General features: G+C 52.5%; 1 protein-coding gene across 6 annotated transcripts; it reads left to right on the top strand.

Moving 5' to 3' along the window:
• Nucleotides 1-488: 488 nt before the first annotated feature.
• Nucleotides 489-16,428, top strand: Zbp1 (Z-DNA binding protein 1). Of its 6 annotated transcripts, XM_039104191.2 has the most exons (11): nt 489-636; nt 2,786-3,368; nt 5,225-5,341; nt 6,004-6,109; nt 7,727-7,966; nt 8,921-9,112; nt 10,821-10,988; nt 12,339-12,542; nt 13,706-13,921; nt 14,950-15,126; nt 15,968-16,335. In XM_039104191.2, exons 4-10 carry the CDS (start codon nt 6,076-6,078, stop codon nt 15,123-15,125), a joined length of 1,230 nt encoding a protein of 409 aa, XP_038960119.1. In that variant the 5' UTR covers nt 489-636; nt 2,786-3,368; nt 5,225-5,341; nt 6,004-6,075; the 3' UTR covers nt 15,126; nt 15,968-16,335. The 6 variants fall into 6 exon arrangements, with proteins under 6 accessions (XP_038960119.1, XP_038960120.1, XP_038960117.1 ...); XM_039104192.2 differs by lacking the exon at nt 2,786-3,368; XM_039104189.2 differs by having other exon boundaries at nt 5,225-6,109.
• Nucleotides 16,429-18,751: the final 2,323 nt, after the last annotated feature.

Below are 18,751 nucleotides of genomic sequence, written 5' to 3'. Positions count from 1 at the left end.
CCCTTCCCCCAGCACACCGTCCGTCTGTCTGTCTGACTGCACTGCTGCTTGGCTCTGGGATGCCCTTCTTTGCAGCTGTGTCCCCGCCCCACACCTTCTCTTCCTGGCTGACAAGCGGGAGACTGAAGCTGGTCTCTGTGTATCTGTTATCCTCAGTGCCAATGTTGACGTTCTGAAAAGCCACAATACACAATAAATTTTACAGCTCTTTGGAGAGTGGATCTTCTTCCCTTGTTTTTGGCTGTGTAGCTCTTCTTTCCTGCCCACTCCCAGCCTCTGCGACGGAGTAACAGACAGACGCTTCAGTAGCTGCTGGGGACCCTTAGACAGTTTGTTCGGCCCCTATTTGAGGTCACTTGGTGCTGGGGGATGGGGGTGTCAGAAGGAACCCTTGCTTCCTCAAGTGGCTGTAATAAAGGAAGGGTGGGGTTAAAGGAGTTGCCCAAACAATAACGACTTCCCCCACTTCCTGAGGAAAGCTCAGGTGAGCTAAGGTCAGACACGTTCAGACAGCCTTCAGTCAACACACAGGCTGTGTGCAGGAGGTTTGATGTTGCCCCCTGACCCCAGAGGAGGGGAGAGCAAGCTGTTTGAAGGTGAAGACCAACCTCAGTTGACACCAGTGAGGCCCGTAGGGTAAGTTACACCCAGGAGTACCTTGTACCAAGCCCTCTTGGTCCTCAGTGCCCAAAAGTCCTAGCAGTACATGGGTGCCCTACTCCTAGGTGCTAGGCTTCAACATGAGGCTCTCGGAAGCTGGGGGTGGGGCACGTAGGTGGTTTTAATCACCCACCACCCACACACAGTACCCAGTACAGACACCATTTACTTCACACAGAGTCATCTTAAAGGTTTTTAAAACTTCCAGTCAATACGGGGTAGATGGCCCAGGGGTGGCTGCCACTTGGCCTCAGGTTGGGGTTACCTAACGGTATGGGATGTCTCGGTTCTTTGGGGACTGCTGCCAGCTTGACCAGGGGCACTTGGCTGCCCGCCTTCAATACAAGATTCCTGGTGGTGGAACCCCAGCATTTCAGAGAACTCAGGAGGAGCCTAAAGAGCTTGCTCCCCCACCACTTGTGAGGAGTACCAGAGGGCCACCTGCATACATGCACACATCTGGTTCCTGGGCCATCTCTTCTCCAGGGTCACTCCCACAATTCATCTGTGTCCCCACACATGTCAGCCGCTCTTATTACCACACTGGCTCTGAGGTTCCTCAGAACCAGGTGCTCCTTGAGCCTCTGGGTCATTCACAGAGAGAGGCACAAGCACTAAGGAAGAAGCTAGCCCACACAGCTAGCCCAGCCGTGGGCTGACTGTGTGCTGGCCATGTGCCTCCTAGAGGCCCAACTTCAGACTGAGTGGCCACAGCACAGGCAGGTGAGGGTCTGAAGGTGCGAAGGAAAAGGAAGTGTTTGAGCCTCCAGCTATGCAGAAGAGGAAAAACAGAAAAACAAAACACCACAGTAGATGTTTAATTAACCATCCGGGAACCCAAGCGTCCTGTCAAATTCATTAATCACTCCATTCAGCTGTCATGAAAATTTCATGAGCCTCTGCTGTAGTTGGGGAGAGTTCCTAGTGAGGGATTGATTCTCTCTCACCCACGAAGCATTCCCGAGTGTGGCCATGGTCAACTTTGAGTGTATTTCTTGTCTTTTTAAAGTCTATCTGGGCCTAGGGAGGTGATTCGGTGGTAAAGCGTCTGTCACACAAACATAAGGACTCACGTTCATATCCCTAACACCCACAGAAAAGCTAGGTATGGCTTCTCTTATCTGCAGCTCCAGATCTCCTGAGCTGGGGTTGACAGAGCCTGGGGATCCTGAGGCTCGCTGGGGCCAAATCTATGAACCCAGTGGTCCATGACTCAAAAATAAGGTGGAGAATTATAAAGGAAGACACCAGACATTCCATTCACACACACACACACACACACACACACACACACACACACACACACACACACACACACACACACAGTGAAGTCCAGCTGTGCATGCCTGTAATCCCAGAATGCTGGGATTCGATGCAAATCTGAGGCCATCCTAGGAAACAGCTCAAAACAAAAATATAAATTAAGAAAAACTCGGAGAGTTGCAATTATAAAATTCACATGAGGCGTGAATTGATCCCCCAGGGCAGTTGTGTGGATGTGGGAAAGGCAGAAGAGTAATTCTGAAACAGTTTGGGGGGGAGGGGGAAGAAAGGGAAAACCTCTCCTGGACATTGACTGACCAATGGTAGCCTTCCCTGTCCCCTGGCCCACTTCCTGCTGATAGCTACCCCTGTGGTCAAGATAGGCCACCTTTCCCAACTCAAAAGGAAGCCTTCTCTAGCCCGTGTATGACTTTCTGAGAAATTGTTTCTCGGAGGGCCTGGGTGGGTACCTAGGCTTCCTGCCCTGGACTGGTCTCACAACACCACTGGCAAACCAGGTGTCTAAATTCTTCGGTGGGTGACCAGGTAGATAAATAAGATGGCTTCGTTACACAGAGGGACAGCTAGGGACAGAGGCAAAGAGACAGGAGGCCTGTGCCACATGCTCAGCTCTCTGAAGGGACCTCTGATGCAGCCAGCGTCAACAGGAAGCCGTAAAGAGTAGGGCCTTGTTCAAGGCCCAGGGCCAACAAGGGGAGACGTCCAAACGTGCTCAGTGGACAAAGGAGAACGTCGAGGCCCACTGACCGCTCTGCCTCACAGGACCCACACCTCCATAGGACTTCAGAAAAGCTTGTCCCCCAACACACCTGCCATAAACGATCTTTTCTCTTTGCTCTAGGTGGGGACCACGGACACCCTCACTGTCGCCAACCACCTCTGACCAAAGCTAGCTCGTAGCCTCCCTCCTCGCCCCAAGTCTTCCATCACAGTCCTGGCTATGGGAAGGGAAGGGAAGGGGATGGGGTTTTGCCAACACAATGTGTGGTAAAAATATATCTCTTTTTAAAGAGAGATCACGAAACCTGAAGACTGGAGATGGGTAACTTGTAATTATCCCCTGCTTTGGGCGGAGAATTCTAATAGTTTTCAGAAAAACACGGAGTGTGTTCTCCAGGATAAAAAGGGACCGGCTTGGCATGCCATCATACATATCCAGGCCCTCCCTACCCTAGAAGAGAAAGCTCCTTCCTTCCTTCCTTCCCCACCCCCTGCCCCCATTAGCCTTGAACACTGTCAGAGGCTCTCAGGATGCAAGGCTGTGGAAACGGCTTCATCAGACCCCACCCAGGATCTGCTAGAGAAAGGGCCAGGAGGCGCTGGGTGGGCAGGAGATGGTCTCAAACCCAGACACAAAGAGTCATGTCCTTGCTCTCTCTTTGAGGGAGAGCTTTGAATTGGTAAGGGCACCTTGGTCTCTGCCAGTATCCTTTTTAAAAAAAAGTTATTTGTTGTATATAAGTACACTGTAGCTGTCTTCAGACACACCAGAAAAGAGCATCAGATCTCATTACAGATGGTTGTGAGCCCCCATGTGGTTGCTGGGATTTGAACTCAGGACCTCTGGAAGAGCAGTCAGTGCTCTTAACCGCAGAGCCATCTCTCCAGCCCCTCTACTGTGGTAGATATCACTGAACTGAAGTGATGCAACCCCAATTTTATCTGGGTACACAGTGATCAGGTATACAGACCTCCTTCCCCAGCATTCCATGGGGGACAGAACCCTAAGACTAAGCTCTGTCTGATAGGATACTAGTGGAAAGTATGGGCCGCCTGCGAGATGTGTTCTTCAAAGGGGGATATCTACTGTGTTCACTTAGTTCTGGTGCTGTAATACAGGGAAAACCACACACACACACACACACACACACACACACACACACACGAGTTATTCAGCTTATACTTCACAGCCCCATCCCAGAGAGAAGTGACCTTAGAAGCTGAATCAGAGACCTTGTAGAATGCCATTTACCCTCCCATGCTCACCCAGCTTCTTGATATATGGGGCCCAGGACAATGAGCCTAGGAATGGTGCTGCCCACAGTGGTCCGTGTTCTCTCGAATCAGTCAGCAATCACGATATTCTCTCATGGTGTGTTCACAACCGATCCACTCTGGGCAATCCTCAGTTGACAGATGAAGCTACCCACCCCTTCCCTCATCCCCATCCCCATCCCCAACCTTTACTCCTCCTTCCTTTGAGGAGTGCACTCGTGATAGGTAGAATTCCAGCAACCTTTCTAAAACTCAAGGCAAACCCACAAACAGGCTATAAATGGCAGAGCGACAGGATAAAAAGAACCTGGGTGACTGACAGCACCAAGTCTGGGGTACCTGCCAACCATTTGCAAGCAAGAGCAACAACAAAAACAATAACAAAAAGGCACATCTGCACCGTCTAGTCTACGGCCACAGGTGCTGACGGTAGGCCCAATGTTGAAAATTAGCTTGGAATCTTTTCTTTTCTTTTTTCTTTTTTTAAGAAAAAATTTTTTGAAAAACAAATTATGATTTATTTATTGGGGCTGGAGAGATAGTTCAGAGGTTAAGAGCACTGAATCCTCTTCCAGAGGCCCTGAGTTCAATTCCCAGCAACCACATGGTGGCTCACAACCATCTGTAATGGGATCTGATGCCCTCTTCTGGCCTGCAGGGTATATGCAGATAGAGCCCTCACATACCTAAAATCAATCAATAAATAAATCTTTCATAGTCTTAAGATTTATATATTATGTATAGAGTACTCTGCGGGTTGAGGGACATTTTTAGAGGGGTCGCCTAAGACCCTTGGAAAGCACAGATCTTTACATTACGTTACAGTTACATAACAGTAGCCAAATCCCAGTCAGGAAGTGTTGACGAAGGTAATTCCTATGGCTGGGGAATCACCACAGCGTGAGGAACTGTATTAAAAGGTTGCAGAGTTAGGACAGTTGAGAACCGCTGACCTAGGAGGCCCTGACTCCTTCCAGGTCTGCTAATGTAAGGAACAGAAGGGAAGACCTGTAAAGGATGCTCAAGAAAGAAGCGAGGAAAGCGGGCATGTCCTGAAGCCCGGTTAAGTCTGAAGCCACCTTGGCCAGGGATCAAGCAAGACCCCCTGGGCAACAGGCGGTTGGTGAGCAGGCACCACCTAGTGGTCAGTCTCCAAAATGACATCTCTAGGGAACTGGGGCAATGTCCCCCAACAGGCCAGGTTGAGAGCTTGTTTAAAAGCCACCTTATTTATTTTGGGTGCCACAGGCAGTGCAGTTTCTGTTTTCCTTGGCTGGTTCTGCAGGCACTGTTTTTCCTCCCTGGAAGTCATAAAAAGCACTTGGAAATGTTAAAGTTTTCCCAAGCTGTGCGGATCTGGCCTGATGGTGGCCTGCCTGGTGACCTTTTCAGGCTCCGAGAGGTAAAGCTGACTGGGGACCTGCTGCCAGCTGCTTGCTTTGCAGACATCACCTCCTTCTGGTCTCCATTGACTGTTCCTGTCCCGCCCTGTGCACCAGGGACCTGCACACCAGACAGGTCCCCCCACCCTGTAGCTGGGACCCAGATTCAGGGATTATTATGGGCTGAGTGGTGAACACAAGGCCATCTCTGTGAGTCTCCATCCCCCTCTCCCGTAATATGGACAGAGAGGTGTCTGAACTGTTCTCGGGCCGCTGAGAATTTATGAAAGTGAAAGGAGTCTGTCTCTTCTTCTAAAACATATGTGGGTAGACAGTACTAGACCAGGCAGGAGAGGCACCGTGGGTGCCTTTTCCTAGATCACCATCTTCCTCCTCACAGGGCTTTCAGAGTCCTCTTCAGGTCTCACTCTTCCCGTGGGCAGTCCCACCCCAGAGGCCAAGACCCCGCTCTTTTCTGTCACATGGTCTGTCCAACTCCAGCTTCCTCATCCACCCTGATTTTGACAATTCTTTCATTCGAGAATCACACCAAAGTTTCATTTTCTGTTTCTTCAGAAAGCCAGAGGGCGGGGAAGGGGTGCAGCCAGATGGGTATTAGTTTCCGGGGTGGTAACAGCTGGTGTCTGCAGGTCCAAACAAGCATTCTTTCTTGTGGACTCAGAGCCCCAGGCCTGGCCACAGTGCTGGGACCTGCCACCCCCACCCCTAAAAGTGCCCCACGGCTGCTGGGAGCATGGCGGAGGCTTCTGTGGACCTGGGCACGGGAGGTAAGTTAAACTCTTCCTTCACCACCTTTGGGTCCTGGGTGAAGTTTCTACGGCTCCTGGCTGTTTCCTTAGCCCAGACGGCAGCAGGACTCTGAGGTCACCACAGAGAAGTCAGCTTGCTTCAGGGATCCTGTGCCCCAGATCCTTCATGTCCTCTTACCTCATAGATGAGGTCACCAAGGCCTGTGACAGGCCTGGGGCTCTGAACTGTCATCTCGAGAGAGGACTTTGCTTTGATAGGAAGATGTGACTTTGATTTTGTAGTCAAGCTTTTCTCCTGCCCTAGTCAAATCCTTGCTGCAATCATGTAGTCCATCTAGGGGCTTCTGGGCTATGGGAGGCTACGGGGTGCAGGGCTGTGTGAGGCTGCGATGCTGTGGACAGGATTTAATTTACTGCTTGTCTAGGTCCTTCTGGGTTATCCTTTCTTATTTCAGACCTGGAAACATACTAGAAGTTGCTGCTCATAAGCTATCAGGGAGGGGCCAGGCCAGGTGCCAGTTTCTTTCCTGGGCAAAGAAGACCAGGAACTAAAACTCGCCTGACTCCTGTAGTTTCCTAACACTACTAACCTGTCCAGCCTTACCAACTCCAGTCTTCTGCTTCCTAACGTCCCGCTTTCAGACCCTGCAACCAGTCCTTCAAGCCCACCCTTTGGGGAAGGCTTTGCCTCTCTTGTGTGTCTTTAGGGGTCAGTGGGGGAGGGGAGGGGAGGGGAGCCTGCTACACGACACACTCCCCAGCAAAGGTTTCTCAAGGCAAGGCAAAGCCAACCCAGGAATAGAGATGCTAAGTCCTCTAATTCCAGCACTGCAGTGGGGGTGGATCTGGGGCTGAAGCAGGAGGATTGCTGTGAATTTCAAGCTAGCCTGAGCTATATGGTAAGACTTTGTCAGGAGAGGAAAGAAAGAAAGTTAAAGGCAGACACACGGACAAGCAGACGAACCTGCTGAAAGGAGCATGAGGTGGGACTTGGGGGACCCTCGGGGTTAGGCACAGAGGAGGCTGGTTGGCTAGCAGAGGCCCATCGAAGCTCCCGGTGGAGGGATCTGGGGGCAAGCTTTCTGGAGTTGGTGGCCATCTGGAAGATGGCTTCAAGGCCCAGGTAAAAGAACTGAGCTGGGTTTTCCGGGGCTCCTGCTCTATCAGGCATGGGAGGAGAGACCCATTTCTCTTATCTGCTGGACTCCTGACCTGGGAACACCCACACCATAGATGTGGGTGCTGAGCTGGAGAGAAAGGGAGTCCCTGGCCGGGCTGGGAGAGACATCAAGACACCACGGAGGGACTTCAGGGCCAGACTTGGTTTCACACCTCTCCCTCTTGCTCCATCGTCTGAGGGCTGAGGGTTCCTACCTGCTTGACTTCCACATAGTACACAGGGCAGGCTGCATATGACTTTACCACTCCAGACATCTATCTGTGGAGCCAGCGTTCACCTGACTGACACCCTCGCCTCCGACTGGTATCCTCGCTTACTGTCTGCTTGGCCCAGGTCACGGGTGCCTTCTCTGCTCTAGGGTCTCTCCGGAGATCCCTCCTGTGCCCGGAAGCTTGGATGCAGGGTGTCCCCGGGGACTAGGCTTGACTCAGTTCTTCTCTGTGTTCCTCCCCGAGACAACCTGGAGCAGAAGATCCTGCAGGTGTTGAGTGATGCTGGTAGTCCTGTGCAGATCGACCAGCTGTTGAAGAAGTTACAAGTGCCCAAGAAAATCCTCAACCAAGTCCTTTACCGCCTGAAGAAAGAGGGCCGAGTGTCCTCGCCGGCGCCAGCGACGTGGTCCTTAGGTGGAGATGGGGCTTCCGGAGATGGGGCTCCCGAGATCCCTGAGGACTCCGCTGCCCAGCCTAGCCTTGGTAATCTGTCACGTCGGCAGAGCAGAAGCCCCTCCCCCCACCACCACATACACCCCTTAAGAGCCATCTTGTCATAGGCAAGCCCAGATTCAGGCTTGGCTTCAAATCTGAGCTCGGCCATCCCCTCTCTGTCTCTGGATTTCTCCCGGCCAATGGAGCTAATGTTGAGCCTAGGGCTTAGCCATAGAAGGCTTGCAGTAGACAACAGCAGGGTCAAAGACACAACCCAGGCAATAGTCACAGCGAGAGTGAGGGCTGACGGTAAGTAAGGATTCACTCAGAGCCTTCGGGTGACTTTGAGAGCCACGGAGAAGAAAGGACCCACAGTTCCAAGTGCTGACACTGCCCCCGCCCCCCCCCCCCCCACACCAGAGCCATCTTGCCTTCATTCAACCCTCAGACAGAGACAGGAAAGGAAGCAGCCTCAACCTTCAACAGACAGCATCCATGACCCAAGCAGATCGGAAGCCCTGGGACCCAGCCTAATGTGCTGTCCCCCAGCTCTCCGGAGAAACTATTCTGTTTTTAATGGAGCAGGGCATCTCCTGTCTTCAACTGACACATCCTTCTTCCAGTCCCAAGACCCTAATGAGATGTGGGTGCAGCTCCAGAGAGTCCTGGCCTGCATCTCGGTGCATGCTGGAGGCCTCCCCAGACCCCTGAAGCTCCATGGGAGTGTCAGAGGCCAGACTCACTGTTAGAAGAGAGAGGTTCTAAATGGTGAGATGTGGGCTCTGACACCCCTGCGTCAGTCTGCGCCAGTCTCTAGGGTGAGAGCCTCATCCGCTTGGTCTCCAGAGGACCACTGTCCCCAAGATGACCCAATATGTGCTTCTGACAGACCCTCGCCATGTCCCTGGGCTTCACGAGTATCCCAGGCCACAGGCAGTAGGTGGTGGGTAGATGCAAGCCCAGGGCTCTCTTCCCACGAAGCACCTGCCTCCTGCTTTGCAGAAGAAAGGATATTAAGATTCCTGGAGACTAAAGGGCCCCAGAGGGCCCTGCATATCGCCAAGGCTCTGGGAATGACGACGGCCAAAGAAGTGAACCCCATCCTGTATTCCATGAGGAATAAGCACCTTCTGACCGTGTCTGACACACAGATGTGGACCATCTACCGCTCAAGCCAGGAAGGCCAAGAGCGAGGTATGAGAGGTCAAAGTCGGTTTGGGGAGGTCGGGGGTCAAGGGTCAGGTTGGGAAGGTCAAGTTTCAGGTCAGGAAGGTCAAGGGTCAGGATTAGGTCACTGAGGGTCAGGTTGAAGAAAAAAATCAAGGATAAGGATTGGATGGTCTAGGGACAGATTTTTTTGTTGCTGTTGTTGTTGCAGATTTTCTTTTATATTTGTGCATCTTATTTTATCTGTACGAGTGCATTGCCTGCGTGTACACGCACCACATGCGTGCACTGCCTGCAGAGGTTAGAAGAGGGAATCGACCTGGCTGGAATCTGAGTTACAGATATAGCTGTGAGCCACCACGTAGGTACTGAGGCCTGGATCCTCTAGAAGAGCAGCTGATGCTCTAACCACTGGGCAAGGCCTCCAGCCTTCGGGTCCGATTTTACTGATACTCTTTAGGGAGGTGTTCTGGGAGGGAGGGTTGCTGCCAGGATTAAGCAGGGAGGGTCATCCAGCGGCTGGTCTTGACTGGTATGAGCCTGCCCGCCTCATTCATAGTGCCCGTAAGGTCTCCAGCCTTTGGCAGAAGAGTGAGCCATCCAAATCTTTAATGAAGTCAGTGGAACCTAAGGACCACGTATGCGAAGAGGGATTTTAATCCAGAAACATGGCTGTCCTGACAGGGGACAGGGGTTGAGTCTGTTGGAAGTCAGTGTGGCGAGCTCAGTACAGTAGAGCTGACTTCATTCCTGAGTTCACGCAGTTCAGGGGAGGTCAGCAGAGGCGGCTGAAGCCAGAGAATGAAAAAGAACCCGAAGATTAGAACAAATTGCCGTTGTTTGAGGCAAAGCAGTGAATTCAGTGAGAGAAGCCAGACTGAATAAGTCAGCTTGGAGAGGAGTTTTGAGTTGAACCAGCCAGCCAGAGTTCAAGAAGAACTAGTATGGATGAGCTTATTCCGCAGTAAGCCTCCGAGACAATTATATCTGGCAAATAAAATTTACATTTCTGCATAAGAGGTTTCTTCTAGCCATCGGTGAGGAGAGAGGAGCCTGGGTGGGGGGGTGGTTCAACTGAGAGGATTCTGGAAGTCTTCTGAGGGCTGAGATGCAGAAAGTCTGGAGGGAGGGACACACTGGAATTGCTCAGCCTGGACACAGGGGTCAGCCTGAATTAGTAATGACTCTTTGCGAACACTTTGTCCAACATGGGGGTTTTCGTCACTCAAAGAAGGCAGACATTATCCCAGCATTTAGGAAGCAGAAGGAGAAGAACTTCAAGTTCAAATCTATCATCCTAAACTACCAAACTCCCCACAAAACCCAAATTGAAAACCAACCATAGGGGGCATTTTCTAGCCATTGCTGAAGTGAAAGGAGCCTGGGGCTCAGGACTACGGGCCCTGCAGGGCTCTGGCAGCAGGGACAGGGTAGGAAGAGAGCGGGAGTCTCCACCATTCTCCCGGTGAGTCACTGAGGCAGGGACACACAGGTAAATCGCCTGCTGCAGGGATGTCAGGAGAGGCTCCTGTCAATCTACCACTGTGTCCATCAAGCAGGAGGAAGGATGCTGTGGCCAGGCAGCTCCTGGATCTTACCTTACACCCTCTTTCTCAGGCCCCCAGGAGGGGGTCTGGGCTCCTGTAGCAGCAGACACCCATGGAAGTTCAGTGCTGTTGATAAGAGACCTCCTCTGTCGCTGAGACAAAGAACTCAATGGGATATTTTTCCATAGCTTGTTCCGGAGTCGGACAAGAGTCCCCTGCGGTTATTTACCAGCAAAATCCGATCAACATGATCTGCCAACAAGGACCCAACAGCCTCATCTCTATTTCCAACTCAAAAGCCATCCAGATTGGCCATGGGAATGTTATGTCAAGACAGACAATCTGTGGTGACCCAGGTAAGAGCAGGGTCCTGAGGGGTTGGGGATTTAGCTCAGTGGTAGACCGCTTGCCTAGCAAGTGTAAGGCCCTGGGTCAGTCCTCAGCTGGGGGGTGGGGTGTCGGGGGGTGTGGTGGGAAGAGGAGGGTCCTGGATAAGGGGGGTACTGAAAGGGGACTTGGTCCTCCAAGGAGAAGGCAACTGCTCCATCTCCTTAGGCACTCCTTAGACTCAGCCTTCCTCAGAGAGACCCGTGGGCCACACCTCACCTGTACTCCCTGTAATTTTGCTCCTTCTCAAGGATATCAAACTTTTTTGCAAGAAAATAATTCACCTCCCCCACCCCTCTCTCAGCAGGACATGGTGAGAGGGTTACTGCAATTCTCTGCTCTGAGCACATTTCTGTCTCTCAAATTATGCCACAAAAAATTGGGGTCATCTTATATTCAGTGGCTTCCTATTTACCTATTTCTGTCTGTCTGTCTACCTATCTACCTAAGTGTGTGTGTGTGTGTGTGTGTGTGTGTGTGTGTGTTTACTGAAGCCCATTCAGAACCAGAGGATGACGTCAGGTGTCCTGTTCTGTCATACCTCATTCATCCAGGGTCTCTCACTGAACCTGGAGCAAGAATTGCAGACAGTAAGTCCCAGAGATCCTGTCTCAGTGTCCCCCCAGCCCTTGGGGTGCAAGTGCCTGCAGTCTGGCCTGGCCTTTTACATGGGTGCTAGGATCCAAGCCCAGGTCCTACACTTGCTGGGCAGTGCTCTTAGCATTCCCAGCCAACCCCCAGCCTCAGCATTTGGTTTTGACGCATGTTGGTACTGTCCAGAGAGTGTTTCCTCAGAATAAGCATATGGCTCAGAGGGTGTGGGGCCACCTCACACTCTGGCCCTGCCACCCACGCACTAGGGTATCAGCCCCAACCCAGATTCCCCCATGCTATCAGGAGAGATCTGCCTCACAGGAGGCTCGTTTCCCCAGCGTGACTCCCCTGGCTCTGATGGCCCTCCTGTCTGCCTATTTTACTTAGGGATGTTAAATGCATCGCCATTTCTCAGACTCAGGTGTATTCGCAAAGTTTCTGCGTTTCCTTTAATTTGAAAAATCATAAAAGCGAGGCTAAAAACACTTGAGAAATAAACACAGCCAGGACCCTTCTCAAGGCTGTGGAGGACTTGTCCGGCCTCGGCGGCCTTCCTTTCCATGGGAGACAAAGGTTGAGGAGACCCAGCAGGCAGGTGCTGTAATAGTACCCTGAGCCCCCGCTGAGAATACAGACTGCCTGACTCCAGCTGCCTCTGGTGCTCGAGCCTGAGAACAGAGCGATCTGGAGTTTCTAGAGAATCCTTGATTCTCTGCCCCGCCCAGGTCCCGGGACTCCTCACCACGCCCCTCTACCCGTGCTAGAGGATGCTGCTGCTCAGGACACGCCCCCTGGTACCCACGGAGCTCAACTCATCCACCTGAACAAGTCCATGCTCCGACGTGTGCAGCTCGGCCACGGCAACGAGATGAACCTCGAGAGGGATCCAGTGGAACACCCCATTTTCAGCTTTAGTAGTAGCCCCCCAGGTAAGGTGGCCTCTGTCGCCCCACATATCTAGAAAGGACCGGAAGCCAGAGTCTTTGCCAGAAGAGAACAATGATGGAAAACTCATTTCTACCCTGACCCGTTGGAGGGGTATCACTGAATAGTACCGAGCTTTTAGATCTGGCACTCGGGGTCCCCAGGCTCCCAGCACCCACGTGCAGCAAACCCCAGTCAGCGCCTACATATGGAGGCTGAGTGGGAGGAAGCCAGATCACAGGGGCGAGCAGAGGCCTGGATGGTGGTCTAGGGAAACAGAGAAGGAAGCAGGTAGTCGATGGTAATAACAGTGTCCTGGTGGTACAGTGACTCGAGGACCCTGCCAGGAACTGTGGATTCTTAGATGATGAGGTCTCGGGGGACAAACAGAGCCAGGGAGAAGTGCCTTCAGAAAGAAATTGGTCAGGGAGACAGGGCACAGCAGTGGGACCAGCAAACAGGACTCTGTGCTGGCCTTCTGTGACTGTTTCTTAGAGTGAAGGGAACCTACATGTAGGGGGAGGGAGGGAAGCCAGGCAAGGACATTCCTGACTTTTTGAGTGTGAAAGTGAAGAGGAGACATCAGGGTTCAGGGGGATGCTGAGGTGAAGCTGGGGCTGGGAGAGAAAAGGTATGAACCACAGTAGGACAGCATGAAATGGTATGGACCACAGTAGGACAGCATGAAATGGTACAGAACACAGTAGGACAGTATGAAATGGTACAGAACACAGTAGGACAGCATGAAATGGTACAGAACACAGTAGGAGAACATGAAATGGTATGGATCATAGTAGGAGAACATGAAATGGTACGGAACATAGTAGGACAGCATGAAATATTACGGACCATAGTAGGACAGCATGCCCTTCATCTGCCACCTGGGAACTGGCCACAGAGAAGATGGAAGCCTCCTGAGGTTCAGAAGATGATGCTGAGTCCTGAGTGGTTTTGCTGGGCTCAGGGTGGAGGGTAGGGGTGGGGGTGGGGGTGGCTTCCAGTCCAGTGGGGACCTGTGCCAGGACATGGAGGTAGAGTGGCTAAGCAGAGGCTATGGGCCAGATCTGCAAGGTCACTGGTGAGACTGAGCCGTGAGGATGGGTGTACACGCCAAGTCCCTCTGCAAATTGCTCGCTTCTCCTGGCTTCTCTCTTTGGTTTACTTGAAGAGTCAACCACCACTGCAGACCCAGAAACTGCATTCAACATGCAAACACCTGAGCCAGGCCCTCACCCTGAGGGAGGCACAACCCAGATAGTCCACATCAAATCCTGCTTGCTAGAGGACACGACCGTCGGCAACAACAACAAGATGACCATCCACCGTAGGTCAAAGGGTGGAGCCAAGGAGTCTGCAGACAGCCAAGAACTGAAAGAAGACACAGGTGAGCCTGGGCACAGGTGGCTGTGTGTGGCCCGCCCTCATTTCTTCATCTGCCCTCAAGGGTCAAGGCAACGGCCTGGTGGGAGGACACAGGGTCTGGAGCTCAGCGAGTGGACCAAAAGCCAGCGTGTAGCTCAGGCTATGGGAGGATGTAGGTGCAGGCGCTGAGGTAATAAAGGGCCACAGAGCGTTTCGAGCAGGACTGAAGCAGAGACCTTTTGGATCTGGAGTAAGAGAATCCTACACAGTCCTACCCGTGGATGGTTAGATTAACAAGGAGGGCCAGGATGTCTGGAAGTCCTGGTATCCGGTGAAGTGCTGTATGACTCACACAGTGAGAACAGGCCATGGGTGGGGTGTCGAGGGTCACAGTCACCAGGCCCAGGTAAGGAACCCTTTAGGGAGCCATCATGGTTGCTCCCAGAGAGGAAGTTGTGAGCCTTGCCATCAAGGAAGCTCTGTGGGAGATAAGGAGCCAACAAGTCCTGCAGAAGGGTTACGAGTGACAAAAAGGCAGGCGCCAAGACCCTGAGGGGAGAGGTGGAGCAGCACGGGGCGGGAGTCTGGGAAATGGGAGGGACCCAGGAGCCTAAAACCCGTAGTGGATGCCTGCCCAGTCTTTCAGAGCCTGAAGGCATGTGTGCAGTGTAGTATTTAAGTCTTCCTGGGCCAGCAAGATGGCTCCGTGGGTGCACGCACTTGCTGCCAAGTCTGAGGACCTGAGTTGCACTCCCCACGGCCCACACGGTGGAAGGAGAGAGCCCACCCATTGTCCTCTGACTTCAGAGACACACAGACAGGCAGAGAGACACACACAGACTCGTGAATGAATGAATGAATGAATGAATGAATGAATGAATCCATGTGTGTGGGGCGGGGGATTTTGGCAGTTTGGGAACAAACTGTCAAATTTGTGCTCCAAACTGTCCTATGGGAACACACGGGCAAGCAGAAACCCATCACAGTGGTTGCCAGATAAATACTTCTCAAGAGTCTGAAGGATGCCTTCCTCTTCTCCCTGTCCCCTAGGTGCAAGTTCTGAAGCCACGCCACCCAGAAGCTGCTTGCACACACCCAGCGACTCCACCCTGCTCACCTCTGAGCTGACAGCTATGGCTCTGGGAGATGGCAGCCCCCAGATCACAGAATCTATGCTTAGAGAGGATGAAGTGCAGGCCGCAGAAACCTGTCAGACGCAGGACTGAGGTGAGAGGAGGGAGGTGGCGAGGGCACAGGCACAGGTGGAGAGGCCTGTGGGGCTGTTTGTGGCTGCACACAGGGCCTGGACTAGATGTGTGTGTGTGTGTGTGTGTGTGTGTGTGTGTGTGTGTGTGTGTGTGTGTGTGACCCAGATGTGATATTCTCACACTGTATTGACAACTTGGTCCTGTCCTGGCTGCAAAGTCATCCACACACAGTCTCTAGATGGATTCGCTCGCTGCCTCATGAGGTTATTGGGCTGGGGTAGAGACTTTGGGAGGGCAAAGAAAATGAGTCAATGAAGACAATCAGTGCATTCAGTCCAGACCGGCTTTGATCCACCATGTCACCAAGGGTGACCTTGAATTTCTGATCTCCTGGCCTCCAATTCCTGAGTGCTGGGATCATAGGCATGGACCACCAAGTCCAGTTTATGAGATGCTAAGGAGGAAACTCCGTGTATACAGGACTTCATGCATACCTCACAAGCTCTACCTATGCAGGCTTCATGCATGCCTCACAGGCTCTACCCATGCAGGCTTCATGCATACCTTACAGGCTCTACCAATGTAGGGCTTCATGCATGCATGCCTCACAAGGCTCTACCCATGAAGTGCTTCATGTATGCATGCCTCACAAGGCTCTACCCATGAAGTGCTTCATGTATGCATGCCTCACAAAGCTCTACCCATGAAGTGCTTCATGTATGCCTCACAAGGCTCTACCCATGAAGTGCTTCATGCATGCCTCACAGGCTCTACCCATGCAGCCCCAGTTCCAGCCTGGGTCATGCCCCTTCAAGTCTCTCAGTCATCTCTTCCTGTCATGCCCTTCTGCCCTACCATAGGCCAGAAAGCAATGGAGCCACAAGACCATAGACCTCTCTGCCACCATGAGCCAAACCAACCTTTCCTGCCTCAAGATCAATGAATCAATCAATACATCGATCAGTCAACCATATGAGCCAGTTGTACCACTCCTGGGTGTTCACCGGAAGGGAAAAGTCAACACAGAGAGACGTCTGCATATCCATGCAGACGGTGGTCCTGTTCCCAGCAGATAAGAGATGGAACCAACCTTGCTGTCCCGCAGTAAAAGATGGGCGAATGTGGAGTAGCACACAGCCATGAAAAATACTGAGGTTGTCATTGGCTGGAAGAAGATGACACCAGAGACCACCACGTTAAGTGAATGAAAGCCATCTTAGAATGACAACGGTCACGTCTTCCTCTCTTTTGTGGCTCCTGGACTTTATGATAGATTCCTGGAATCATACACAGATGTGACATTAAAGTACACGTGACACCAGCCAGGGAATGAAGGGACCAACAGGAGGATGGGGGGAGAGAGAGGCAGGGTCATAGCCCAAGGGGGTAAAGTCCAAAGGAGGGGTGTCACAGCTGAGGGGGGTCATGGCCAAGGGGAGATCACAGCCAATTGGGGTCACAGGTAAGGGGGGGGTCACAGTTGAGGGGGGCAAGGCCGAGGAGGGGTCATGGGTGAGAAGGGATCACAGCCATGGGGTTCACGGTGGAAGGGAGATCATGGCCAAAGTGGTTCATGGCTGTGGGGGTATCACAGTCGTGGGGGTTCACGGCCGAATGAATGCGATGCACTTTCGTACAAAGGTGTGCCTCTGAAACTAAAGAGCGTCAGGCCACTCAGATAACGGATTTAAAGAATTAAACCAGGGGCGGGCGAGACGGCTCAGAAGTAAAGGCTCTTGCCTCCCAAGCCCCATGACCAGGGCAGCCTACTGCACCCAGTTGATGCCATACACAAAGCTGAGGGCCTCGTTAGTCTCCTCGGCCTTCCACTAGGAGGCTATGAGGCATCGCTTTAAGGAGAGTGCCTCACTAGACCCTGAACCTGCCATGGTGACCTTAGTTCTCCAGGATCCACATGCCGCGAACAACTTTCTTACCATCATAACCCACCCAGCTCAGGGTGCTTGATCATAGCAGCCTAAACAGGCAAGGCTCGCCTCAATCCTTGGCCCTGTAGCAGTGATTCGCTGGCCCATGTGTCAATCAACCAGCCTTGGCCAGTCAACAGACAGGAATCATTTACCGTATGCCAGATAGCTAACGTTTTCCAAAACCTTGGGGTTCTGAGTGCTGGGGGAAGGGTAATGGAGCTTTGAAATGAACGGGAAAAAAAAAAAAAGGAAGAATCAGCTAGCCAGGAAGGCAGCTCCCGAGTGGAACCAAGTGACTCTTAGTGTGTGCAGGTCATGTGCAGCCTCCCAGTGCCGCGTGCTTTCTCCCCCTTTGCTCTACCTCTCGTGTGAGGTGTAGGCTGTTGTACCTAGAAGCTATGTCCCCGGGTCCGTCTGTCTTGGTGTGTGTGTTGGTGCAGCTCACTCAGCACAGGGTCTCAGAGGGACTCTTGGTGTCCTCAGCCCAGCCATCCTAAGGCTCCCCAGCCTTAGCCATACCTAAGAAGGATCTTAGGCATCCATACAGCACTCCAGTGGGATAGCCTGTTCCTGCAGGGAGTGCTGGGATGTGGTGTCTGGTGATTCCAGCTACCCCTGAACCAGAGATTAGTCCTGCACTTGTCAAAAAACCCAGTGGTTCCCTTAGCGCTGGAGCTGGGACAGCCGGTGCAGCTCCTCTCTTCTCTCCCACACACCCAGAACCTTCTGTTCACCAAAAGCTTCTGAGCTCAGAAAGGCCTTTGAAACCTCTGGCCACCTTCATCCATTCCGTGCACTATTCTGTTTCCACCAACACTGCTCTCTTCCAGCACCACCTACCCATCATACTCTCTCTAGCCCCACCCACCCTGCACGCTCTCTTCCGGCCCCACCCACCCAGTACGTTCACTTTCTGGCCCCACCCATCCTGCGTACTCTCTCTGGCCCCACCCACCCTGCAGGCTCTCTCTCCATCCTTGTCTACTCTCCTCCAGCCAGGCCTACCACTCACCTCTACAGATGAGCAGACTGGCTTGCTTGTTGATGACAGAAAGCTGGATTGTGTGTGCCTGCACAAGGGATGAGCTGTAGATTGTTCCAGGCTTAAGTCCTGCTTCAGGAATATTTGCATCCAGGGGCTCTGGCTGACCCAACCCCCGCCTCCTTTCATTCTGCTTCTCCCGTACTAGTGAAGATGGCCCTTGGCCCCAGTATGACTGTCAGTGCATATGACAGCTCTGATTTCCTTCTCCACCCAGCTGAAAGCCACCCCCTAACTAGTCGTGGGCCAGAGCAATAAGACACTTCCTTGATTGGCCTCTAGTGTTAAAAGGCTACCCCCAGAGCCAGAGAGAAGCTGTCACAGAAACTGTCAGAGAAGTCAAGGCTGTGGGAAGGTGGAGGGCAGGGATGGGCCAAGGGTGTATGGGCAGATCTCTGAAGCATTCAGGAAAGAGTTGCTACGCAGACAAGAGGCTCAGGAGACACTTGGGTGGAGAAACCATGGCCCGTAGCCTGGTTTTCTCACTCTCAATCCCCTGGGGCCTCTGGGGACTTTGCAGGCTGCATTGGGCCCTGAGGCTAGAGAGGGAACCGTGGCAACCAAGAGCTGGATGTCAATGGCACACCTCAGAGGGGATGGTTGCAATGAATAATTGGCCCGCAGCCTCTGAGCCTCAGAGCAGCGCTGGGGAGCTGAGGACTCTAAGTTCT

The sequence above is a fragment of the Rattus norvegicus genome, chromosome 3 (genome assembly GCF_036323735.1).
Source record: "Rattus norvegicus strain BN/NHsdMcwi chromosome 3, GRCr8, whole genome shotgun sequence".
Lineage (NCBI taxonomy): Eukaryota > Metazoa > Chordata > Mammalia > Rodentia > Muridae > Rattus > Rattus norvegicus.
This window is presented reverse-complemented; position numbering and strand designations above follow the sequence as displayed.

Bases quoted from the DNA above. Each gene is read 5' to 3' on its own strand.
- Zbp1 (NM_133564.1), top strand. From the start codon at position 6,076: ATGGCGGAGGCTTCTGTGGACCTGGGCACGGGAG. The intron at 6,110-7,726 runs GTAAGTTAAACT...TTCCTCCCCGAG, and splicing joins TGTGGACCTGGGCACGGGAG to ACAACCTGGAGCAGAAGATC. The intron at 7,967-8,920 runs GTAATCTGTCAC...CCTGCTTTGCAG, and splicing joins CGCTGCCCAGCCTAGCCTTG to AAGAAAGGATATTAAGATTC.